General features: G+C 31.6%; 1 protein-coding gene across 1 annotated transcript in view; it reads right to left on the reverse strand.

Moving 5' to 3' along the window:
* The window catches only part of LOC111983049 (uncharacterized), a 9,287-nt gene extending 5,623 nt beyond the window's left edge, over positions 1 to 3,664 (reverse strand). The window contains exon 1 of the mRNA XM_024014698.2: positions 3,167 to 3,664. Coding sequence (XP_023870466.2) covers positions 3,167 to 3,427 — 261 coding nt within the window. The 5' untranslated portion in view covers positions 3,428 to 3,664. The remainder of the gene's footprint in view (positions 1 to 3,166) is intronic.
* Between the last annotated feature and the right edge of the window lie 8,645 nt (positions 3,665 to 12,309).

The following is a 12,309-nucleotide window of genomic DNA, read 5'->3' on the forward strand; positions in this document are numbered from 1 at the left end:
AAAATCATCAATAATATTATGTGAAATATGTATTGATAATGCTTCAAGTGCATGAATGAACAGTCAAACAAGCAAAATCTAAATCATACAACCGGTAAATCATTCACCTATCTTCGAATACAGACATACAATTATTTTAAAATTTGGGATATGACACCGTGGGTGGGGATGTGAAAATTAACTAACTAATTTAATGCACCTCTTTAGGTATATTTTATTTATCTAAATACATTTCTTATGTTTATTTAAGCTCAAAATAAATAAGGACAATTAAAATCTTTTTTAAAAAAAATATCTAAAATCAAAGGAACTTATTTTAAATTATATAATAAAAATAATACCTTTTTTCCTCCCAACAAAATTAGAACACGCATGCAGTGTCCAACTAAAGTTTTTTTTTTTTTTTTTTTTAATATTATATATATATATATATATCCACTAAAGATTTTTTAGTGTCTGTACTTCTTAGATATTAATCTTAGATATTAATCAACCACAAGTTTTGCAGGTAACATATCCTATCATACTATATTTCAACCTTAGATTTTACAATGCTCACATTAATGGTGGGCATAAATATAAAATTACTTGATTATGAAACAGAAGAAAGAAATGAGAAAGAAGAAAAACTGAGGATGAAAATCTAAAGTTGACTGGTCAATGGTCATCACCAACCACTAGAAAAATCTCGTGCACTGCGGTCCCATTTTTCAAATCAATTAAATCATGCAACCAATTAGACTTTATACTTTTTAAGATACATACACCTTAACCATCAGTTCAGGCCTTAATATGTGCACACCACCCGGGCAAGTCCTCTAATATGCTTATAAATTGTCATTTTCAATGCACTCAAAAAGCTAGATTTAACCATCTGGACTGATCTGTTACAGACACAACTGCGACACACTAAGAAATACTAAATTATTCCACCCAAGAATACAATCTCTATTATTAACATTCTGCTCTATTTATTTACTGCCTTGCTTATACATTCTCTGTCATTATCCTTTGCTCTAGTTATTTTCTGCCAAACCTCTTTTAGTATCAATTATGTTCATCTAAATATTACCAATGTTAAACTGGGATATCTAAGAATTTATTACTCAAAAATTGGCTATATGGCTGTGACCAAACAGACCGAAATAAAAATAAAAATAAAAATAAAAATAGTCTAAGGATATAAAGATTTTCAAAACTGCTAATATAATTTATTGTGATTAGTGCATAATAAAAGTGGTGTAAACAATATGCCCAGGTGAAAGTGACACTGATGCTGATTCAACCAAAAAAAAAAAAAAAAAAAAGTAAAAGTAGTGTTGCTTTAATCACATTAAACCATACCAACAACTGTGAAAAAGGTTTTGTCCCATGTAAAATTCACATAAAAATTCTGTCGACACGGTCTAACGTTAAAACTTTCCTAGAAAAAATGAAGCAAAAATCCCCGTCTTTCACGTAAGGGAACACGAGGAAATATAATAGATTCAAAAACACAAGGGTATTAAACTAAGTATAAAGAGGGGAGAAAACATGCCCCTATACTTATTGAAAAAAATAGGCTAAAATACAAATTGCTCAATCTAAGTTGGCTGAAACACATTTTAGTACTCTAAACTTTACTTTCATTTAATTGAGTCTTTTAAATTTCAAATTTATTCAATCAAATCTTCTATCCAATTTTGTTAAAAAATTACCCTTAAAAAAATATATTATTTTCACATGAAAAAAAATCATTAAAATAACAAAGAAAATATTTTATAGATTTTTTATATAGAATTTTTTTCAAAAAATCGTTTTTCATTAGTTGATTGCATACTTAATGGATTTTTTTTTTTAATTGAAATTAAACAAAAGATCAGAATTGAATAAATTTTAAATTTAAAAAACTCACTTCAATAGAAGTAAAGTTAAATGAATGAAATGTATTTTACCCAAAAAGTAATAGCAATGTGCAAGTGAAATAAATTTTCACAGTTTATTATTGTTATAAGTTGGGATTAGACTAATGTCATTTATGCATCAATCAAAACAGATCAGGATAATAATTATGAAAATTTTTGTGCTGTTAGGCTTATTGAAACACCAGACTTATTGAAAGTCAAGATTTTTGATAACCGATGTCCTTGTGCACCCGTTAGATGATTTTAAAATAAAAATATAGACATTTTAGACTTGAAAAAAAAAAAAAAACCCTCCCGGTAAAAGGTTGTTCGACCGCACTAATTAAAACTCTATGAAATGCACCCGACCCTAAAAACAAAGGTTAATCCAAACAGCTGGTGGGGCACAACACTAGGACAAGTTTGTTTGTCGTGCAATGAAAGATGTGACTGAATGTTTAAGATACCTTATACCGATTCTCTAGCGCCAAAAAGATTCTAACCAAAGTAAGCAATCCATTCCATTCAGATTCATCGCGCTTCTCACATCCAAACAAGGCATTAACAAACAAAGAAACCAAAAAAAAAAAAAAAAAAACGTTTCAGACAATCAGACAGACACCAACCTATACGTAACAGTTCTTTGAGAAATCCTATTCCAAAACTTCGGATACCGACACTGCACTGGACAAAACATAATAAATAAATGGATCGTTTAAATTTGCAGAGAATCTCCGAGTTCTTTTTTTTTTCCTTTTTTTTTTTTAACTTATAAATATAATTTATGATTAATCAACTACCACACACTTAATTAAGCTTTTAAAATATATATATATATATATATAATTAATTAAATTCTCAATACTCCGTTTAGGACTGAGGCAAACAAAGCGAAACCCCCCCCCCCCCCCCCAAAAAAAAAAAAAGAAAAAAAAAAAGAAAAAGGCAATAATTACAGTTTCTCTTGATTTCTTTCACTGTCTTAGCAACCAAACTGAACCAGATAAAACTTAAAATGAAAAGTAAACTAATAAGTTCGAATCTATGGAAACAAAAATAATTAAATAAACAGAGATTAGAGAAACAGTTTGATGGTGTGGTTGTAGTAAAAAATTCTAAGGAAAAGAGTTTTTGTTTGCAAATTTTTAGACCCAAAAAGTAAACTGTAATTTTGGTTTACTTATTTTTGCTACGAAAAGCAAGAAAAACACTTTTAAAAACGGCAATAAGTTCTAAAAAAAAAAAAGAAACTGTTTCAGAACTTAACAGAACAAAAGAAAAACCTGTTTAAATAAGAGGCTAAGAGAGCGGCGCCTGTTTCCTTGTTCATCAACCTTGTCATCATCAACAATCTCCTTAGACTTATCACCTTCTCCTCCCTGATCTTCCACTTCCTTGGCAATATCAATTTTCTCAGTGGCCTTAACAGTCAAATCCTCTTGCGGCTTTAACGGCTTTACGGCATCGCCGAGTTTTTCCTCCTTAGCCGGCTCGGGAGCCGAAGCCTCCTTCAACACCTTCGGCTTCGTTGCACACCCTCCCATATCTCTCTCTCTCTCTCTCTCTCTCTCTCTAAAACTTTTTTTTTCCTTTTTAGGGTTTAGTTTCTCAGTTTTCTCTCTCTAGAAGTTTTTGAAGGGAAAGAAAGAGTGCTTTTTATAAAGAGAGAATATGGCGGTTGTGTTCTGGTTCTAGTTCCGATACTAGTTTGATATTTTTTATGAGAAAGTACTAGTTTGATATTTTTGATATCAATAGATGTAGTTTGGATATATACTAAAAGATATAGGAATATATATCTTCTTTTTTTTAAACTAAAAATATATAGAAAATGTAGAGGGTCACTCAACCAGGCTGTTAAAGTTCACGTTAGGGGTAACTGTTGGGATTTGCTATTATTTATTACATAAAATAATGGGCAATTTGTTTTGAGTTTGTGTACTTAAATAAGGATATGTGAAGAGGTTTGTTTTTGGTTTTTTATTTCTATTTTTTTGAAAAATTCAACAGAGACTATTAAATTCATACTTAATTTCAGAACATATTTAAATATTAACTTGTAATAATTAGATTCATTAGCTACATATGAATTTATCGTAACTAGTTAGTGTAAACATGTACACAAAAAATAAGTTATTATTATTATAATAATAAAATTAGGTGTGAAATTAGACATGTATAAACTGTATTTCGGTTATTGATTTTTTTTTTCTTTGCTAATTTTTTGGTTTTTGTATAGGTGGTGTTGGAATTGTTTTGTAACGGTTTAAGCAAGAGAATTTGATGGGTTGTGTTGAGTATGATTTTTATTTACAGCAAGGCAATGGGGGATGGGTTGTGAGCCTTGTGAAGTGTGAGTTGGATGATTTTGTAAGTGGGTCCTGGCCGTCGTCTCCAGCTTGGCCTAGGGACATCGGTGGGGCCCGATTCATTGTAGACTGGAGTCATTATTACGGACTATTTATGTGAAAGTGAGGAAATTTTATTATTATTATTATTTTTTTTTTTTGAGGAAGAGGAAATTTTACTATGTAGCGGTCCTTTCAAGTTCCAGACATTATTATTATTACAATATAATACAATTTAGAAACGGGTGGATCCACAGTTGCCGTTTGCAAAATCCCCAATTTGTGTAAATCTTTTCTTTTGATTGGTAACACCATTAACGCAATTCTTTGACCGAGTTTCCGTCCAGTGCAGTGGTTATACGTTAGTTAATTAAGATGATCAATTCAAAGCACACATATATTTGTGTATAGGAAAATGTTGACGAGTGTTTTTAAGATACTGATTAATAATTCAGTTAAAAAAATTTTATAGAAAAAGAAAAAATTAATATTTTGATAATTTTTTTTATTTTTTATAAAAATAATATTAAAATTTTTTAAAAATAAATTGTTAACGAGTGTCATAAGAACATTAGCATGACCCTTGTTTATATTCTAAAAATCATACATAAATATACCAACACTGACGTTGATGAACTCTTGGAAGTTAATTTTGAGTGACTATTCAACACGGGTTCAAGACGCCTGTGGATGTACAGTGTACTGGTCCAGGTACAAATTTTACTGTGCCTGTGGTTGGACTTTTTTTTCTAATGATTATTTATTACTTATCGGTAATATCACATTTATAATATTTTTCTAATAAATTTTAAGTATAAAATTGTTATTAATAAATAAAAAATTGATATTAATAAGAGTTCAAATTTAAATTAATAATAAAATATTATTTAAAATTTATTATAAAAATATTATAAACATAACATTAATAAATGACTATTAGCAATGACAACGGAGAACTTAGTAGTTGGAAAGAATAATGGCAATTAGCGTTTGAGGATGAAAACACTAAATAGAAAATGACATAGAACTTAAAAACAGTAGACCATCATGCTTCAAAGCCTTCTTGCCACTTTTCAATCGTGTCATAATGAGTCATGTTACATATAAAAATAATATGAAAACAAGCATTCGAGTTGAAGTTGTATTTTACAAAACATGTAGAACCAATGATTACATATATCACCACCGTGCACTCTTAGCGCAATGATCACTCCACAAGTATAAATACTTGTAGGATGTGGGAGGCAAATGTTGAGGTTCAGGTTTCTCGAAGGGAGTTTCACACACATATACAATTATATTATGATAGAATAGAATTCTTATCTTGTATTTTTTTTTTTTAAAAAAAAGACTATATATATCAAGACTTTGGTATCTCAATAGCATAGTCTAATTTTATTAATTAGCTAGAAGAACTAGGGTTCAAAACAAGACACTCGTCCTTTCTTAATTAGCTTTAAAGTCTTAGTGATTAGAGACTATACTTGAGCTGTGAGGCTCCTGTCTTAGTCTACAAAAGTATTGTATAGGATATTGGACCAGCTTGATGCATTTTGGGGCTTAAGTTTTAAGGTGAAAACTGAAATTGAGGCATTTTATGTATTTAAATATGACTTTTTAAAAAATAAAATATTACTTAAACTCTATTATCTTGTTTTAGATGCAAAATTATTACTAATTAACATGAATCACGTAGAATTGTTTTTTTTTAGAAAATCTATAAACACAAAAATTTGACAAAACTTTTTACATCGGTTGATGTGGTAGATTGATAGTGACAAGTAAAAGAGAAATGTTAGTAGTGGACTTAAGTGACAACTAGTAAAAGTTTGTCAACTCAACTATTGTAAAAAATAGTGGGTTTCAGTTAGCTCAACTGGTGAAGTCTCTAATAGTTGTATAAGAGATTTGGGGTTCAATTCCTACCTATCCCAAAAACTGGTTGGTGTTTTGGTTTAATGATAAAAAACTATCACCAGGATTGGACATCATAAGTTGAAACTTTCCCTCCAAAAAAGAAGAAGAAGAAGAAGAAGAAGAAGAAGAAGAAGAAGCCTTTTTTTTTTTTTTTTTTTTTTAAGAAGTGCTACATTGACAATATTTTTCACAACAAATGCTAGGTGTTAAGTTTTTATTAGTTCTAATTTGAGCCCACTACTGAAATTATTTTTTTTGCCACCAATAATAGCTTGTTACCTGCTACTTAGGAATTGTTGTAAAAGTGTTGTGAACGTAGCGTTTCTCTCTCTTGTTTTTCTTTTGATAAAAAAAATCATTTTATTTATTGAATAATATTTAGGCTTAATTAAATTAAAATTTGTGGCGTTTTTTCTACTTGGGGCCTTGGGCAACCACATCAATTGCTTATAATGTAGAGCCGATACTAGTAGGACACAAGGTTAACACATGATCAGGGATGGAGCCACCCCTGGACAATGGGAGGAATCCACCCCCCCCCCCCCCAAAATGTTTTTAAAAAACTATTTGTATATATATATATAGGTATTAATTTTGGCAATTTTTTTTCTATAAATTACATTTTTCACCCCTTAACAATACATTTAATTCTTTTGAGAGTAATGCTACAATTACAAAACTTTTTTACAATATTTTCATAAACTGTTGAGATAGTAAATTCTTATTGGTTTGCATCTGAACCCACCACTTACGTACATCACTTTTTTACATAACAATAACCACTAACTACATCAGCAATTCTTTCAAAAAAAAAAAAAAAAAAAAAAAAAAAAACTACATCAGCAATTTATAAAAATGTTTGTAACTCTAGCATTTTCCTTCTTTTAAAGGCTATAAAAAATGTACATAGCTAAAATAAAAAACAAAATAGCTCAAAAAAATTAGCCCAACAACAAAAATTGCCAAAAGAAAAAATAATTTTAAAAAACTTAAGCCCAACCAACCAATTTTACTCAAAATAAACAACCTGGCCCTTTAAAAAATTTAAACAAAATAATTTTTTCTTACCCAACAATACGCATCAAAGACACTTCAAAAAAAAATTAAAAAAAGAAAAAGAAAAACCGAAGTAGCTAAATAGCAAAGCCAGAGGCCGAAGCCGCACACACAGCCAACAACAAAACTGCCTCCCTAATTCCAAGTCCTGGCTCCATCCCTACATATGATGTACCCATGTTGCCTCCAATGCACCAAAGAATTTGAGGAATTAAAACCTACCTTACAAGATAATGTTGCGAATAATTCTTTAGTTACACACTTGAAATACAAATTTTTATATTAATAAAAATAATAAGTAGATTTAAGTTTTACTAACACGTGAATTTAAAATAATTAAGTGTAAATTGTTATTTTAAATTCATTACACGAGTTATTTATTTTATCACATATCTTCAAAAACCAAAATTTATTATATATTGTTAAAATTCATATTAAACAAACTATACTAGTAATTGTCCATCAAAACCTTTGATTTTAAATTCCAAAATAGAAATGCAATTTATATTTTCTCTAACCGTCTAGATTGACACTTGTTTACATTCTCATTCTTGTAATAAGAGGAAGCCACTTTGTTATGGCTAATTGTTATAGATTTCATTACCAAAATTGGACAATTGAGAAAGCAAAAAAAGCAAGAATGTAGAGCAATCTGATTTTGTGGCCGGCGGAACGTGCCGGTAGTGATATCTTTTATAGTACTAATTTTGCTTTAGAGATACATAAAGGAGGTCGATAAGTCGTGGTGTCCTTATAATTACATCGTGTTGGCCATCACACTAAACTTATCAATGTCTTGCTAATTTTATACTATTTCTTATCTCCATCACTTACATTCATGCTTCCACATTCAATGGCTTTTCTTTGCACTAATCATTAGATTATTTTTTAGTTAGTTTCATTGCAAATATATACCTCTTTCTTCCCCCTCAATGCTTGAGGTCATGAGGTGGGGCACATTTTAATTTTCTTATATATTTTTCATATCATATCCTTTACTTTTTCTGCCTGGAACAGATTAATTTATATGTAGTTGAATTATAAAAGGGTATCTTATATGAAATATTTGTAACGATGAGGCTACTTTCATAACTTTTTTTGTAGGTTTGTCTGCAACCTCATAATTGGGGTAAAACAAGTGTGATAAAATTATCTTTTAGTATTTTACCTATGAATAGAAGAAAAGGAGAAATTTGAAAATTAAATTCCTTGTAGAGATTTTGTGAATTTAATTTTTGTTAGGACATATGTGGATCAAGGAAGTCAATACCGTACCGGAGACTGTACCGGTTTGGCTAGCGGTACGATATATTTCGGATACCGGTCAATACCGGTGTACCGTTTCGGATTTACTGCTATTTTTTACTATTTTATACAATATACAAAGTTATATTTCTAATATCTTTGTATATTTTTAATAACTCAATATATCACTTTGGCAATTTTTTATATTTTTGGATAGAGTTATCAACATATAAATATATAATAATGAGAAGTACACTTACCCCAAATAAAATAAAATATTTAAATCATCTAATAATTTAAAAATTAAAATAATTATTTAATAATTTATAATTATAAGTATAAGTATATCTATTTCCAAAAAAAAAAATAACTTTAATTATTATAGCAATATTAGTATTATAATATTTCACACAACTTTTATCATAATTTGTTATATGATAAGTTGTGTGAGGTGAAAAAAATTGTGGGTGTATGTGGGTTCACATTTTCATCACTCACAACTCCTTACACAATAAATTATGACAAAAATTGTTTAAAATGTTGTAATATTAACATGGTTCTAAATATAAATTTGTTGCAATAAAAAGGCAATCAGAAATACACGTTCATTATGTCGGAAAATTATTATGTCACATTACATTGGGCTCAAAGGACAAAGTGTTTTTTTTTTTTTTTTTTTTTAATACAAAGGCCAAAGCTGTAAAAAAAGTAATGGATTCAGCTCATCTTTGATTCAAAAATTAAAAGTTTTGAATATTTTCAATGCTAGTGTCAGTAGTCACGTGGAAAGCCTTAGGAAACTTCAAAAAGAAATACAAAGCAGAGAAAGTCAAGTCATTTACAGAGAAGTGGAGACTAGAGACGGATAGAGAAGAAGAGTGTTCAGCAAAATAAAGAGAGGTATTAAGACATTTACGTTGGTCATGGGTCCAAAGTGGGTCTGACGGTGGCATGGAGGTTTTTGGTTTCTAGATCGGCAATCGACGTGGCAGTTGAGGTGGAGGTTTCCAGGTTTCTAGATCGACGATTCGATGGCGTGGTGAGGTTGTTGCATTTCTCTAGGGGCGCGATTTGGTGGGTCCTGTGATGGAGGCGTGGTGGCGTGGGTCTGATTTGGGTGGTTCCGATTTGGTTCCAATTTGGTTCTAATTTCAGTAGTTCCGATTTGGTTTCGATTTCGGTGATGTTGCTGGATTGGGGTGGGTCCTTCTTTTGCTGGGTTTTGTTAGTCATTTGTGGGTTTTCTTTGGTGCCAATTTCAGTTATATTGTTGGATTGGTGTGGGGGTTTTGTTGTTCATTTGTGAGATTTGTTTGGTTTCGATTTCAGTAATATTGCTGGATTGGTGTGGATCTGATTTTGCTTCGTGGCGCCTCCCTTGCTTCGTCGTCATCTTCTTCCTTTTCTCCTTCTTCTCTTTTTTCTTTCCTTACAAATGAGACTTATCATGTTTCGGCCCGGTATCCATTTACCGGCCGAAACAGCCGGATTTTTTCGGTACAGCCGGTATGCGGCCAGTACGGCCGGTATTTTTTCCGGTACTAAACAGGGAGTCTACCTGTACCGGTGCACTGGCCGGAACGGTAAATACCGGCCGTACCGGCCGGTACGGTACGGTATTGACTTCCCTGATGTGGATCATGTTAGGAACATATTTCAATATTTTGTGTAATTGGCTAATCTTTTGACAAAACGCACTTTACTTGTATTTGAGTAGATCTAGGATGTGTTTGATGCTTCAAGAAACCTTATTTTAAGTTCAAGTGTTAAAGCCATGCAAGTCTGTCCAAGAATCAAATGAGAAAGTGCTGATTTTTAAAGCTTGATAGCTGCTCAACACCTCTCGACAGCCAGGCTATCTATCGAGCTCTTCAGTTGATTGTTATCGCAATCTCGACACCTTTCGATATTTGGTGGATCGATTGAGAAATTTTCTATCCTCTCGATAGCTCTTCGATAGCTCACAATAGATAAGCTCAACACCTTTTCGACACCTCCTCGATCGATCGAGAATTACTAAGCTTTAAGAAATTCAAATTTTCAAATCTGATTTTCGGCCTATGATGACATGTATGTGTAGGGTTTCTTTTCTCATAACCCTAGACATATATAAGGCTTATTTTAGAGGCCGTCACATAAAAGAATACAAGAAGAACATATGCAAAAAGTGACCAATGTCTTATTCTCTTTGAAAGAAGCTACATCGTCTTTTGCGCCTTAAGGTTTTGTAACCAAGTGCTTCTTGATCTTCATTGTTGATGAAATTAAGAACTTTGCAGCTAACATTCTTCTTCCTCAAGTTGGTGAGTGAGTCACGTACTTGGATTCGTGCAAAAGAGTTAGTCACATACTAGGATCTGTGCATCAAAAAGGGTAGCGTTTATATATTGAAGAGTTTAGAGGTTCTGAAGCGGTAGAAGGTTTCTGCTGTGAGTTCATCTACGGAGATTGTAGAGTCTAGGGACAAATATTTTGTACTAGATCTAAAACTTCTCTTTACTATAGTGGATTGCTTTTTGGGAAGGTTTCCCCCCAAGTTTTTTTTTTTTTTTTTTTTTTTTTTTTTTTTTTTTACTGTGAAACTAGTTTGTTTCATTAGTTTTCCTAGGTTATCATATCTTGTCTTATTTATTTTTCCGTTGCATGATTTTGATATGATATTGATGTTTGTTTATTTTCACAAGTTTTATTCATAATAAATCTAATTAACAACTTGGATTTAAAACTTGTTAATTATATCAACCAGGGTCTAAATTTCCCAACAATTTTGGCCAACCAATCCAATAAAGTCAAAATATATTTTTTTTCCCATGAGGATTATTCTTACTGTCATGCCTAGATACATTTGAGTAAAAAATTTTACTAGTTAATTAACAATCCATTTTAGGAAAAAAAATTTGGGAATTGAAAAAGTTGTTAAAAAGTTTGATAGCTTTTTAATTCTCGATAAAAATTTTCCTAAATTTTTTTACTAACATATGCCCTAAGAGCATACGTTAGTAAAACCCTTTCAAAATTGGGATGGTGAAATTGCGAGCGATCAATGCATAACAAGAGGGCATTCTAGTAGTATTACACTTATAGGGGGTTGGACACAATGTAATGTTGGGTAAGCAAGTTATGTGACTAAGGATACGTCAAGCCTAGAAGCATAGAAAGTTGCTCCAACGGTTACATTAATCAATATTGCATTAATTGCTCCACCTACACCTTCACAAGCCTTTCCCCTAACATTTAATGTGATGTGCTATGTTCCTTAGAGGGTTTCCCAATTACTTAGAGCATTAGCGTCCAGTTTTTAAAAAATATCTCATTTTACCATCTCAAAAGCTACTTTATCTATTATACCATACTATATTACAATACACCTAACATCCCAACTTTAATTTTCCAATCTAACAAATTAAAATAATATATCTACTCAATAAAATATATTTCTGTCTCTCTCTCTCCCTCTCTCTTTCTCTCTCTCTCAACCACTCATCACCTCCATCACCACCATTAAGACCTAAAACCCCAGCACAAAAACTCATCCCAAACCCCAAACAAACCCCCAGTACAGAAACTCAACCCAACCATCAACAACACAACCACCTCCCAAACCCAAATCAACCCAACCATCAACAACACAACCACCCACCGATCCACCTAAAACTTTCGAATCACCACCAACTAAACCACCATCAACAACACCACCACCCACTAATCCACCATCAACAACACAAACCCACCAATCCACCATCAACAACATAACCGCCACCCAAACCCAAAATTTTCAATCACCACCCACCGATTCATAAACCACGGCACCACCCCAATCCACCATCAACAACACAACCACCACCCATCGATCCACCACC

Source organism: Quercus suber, unplaced genomic scaffold (assembly GCF_002906115.3).
Source record: "Quercus suber isolate HL8 unplaced genomic scaffold, Cork oak 2.0 scaffold_94, whole genome shotgun sequence".
NCBI classification, from domain to species: domain Eukaryota; kingdom Viridiplantae; phylum Streptophyta; class Magnoliopsida; order Fagales; family Fagaceae; genus Quercus; species Quercus suber.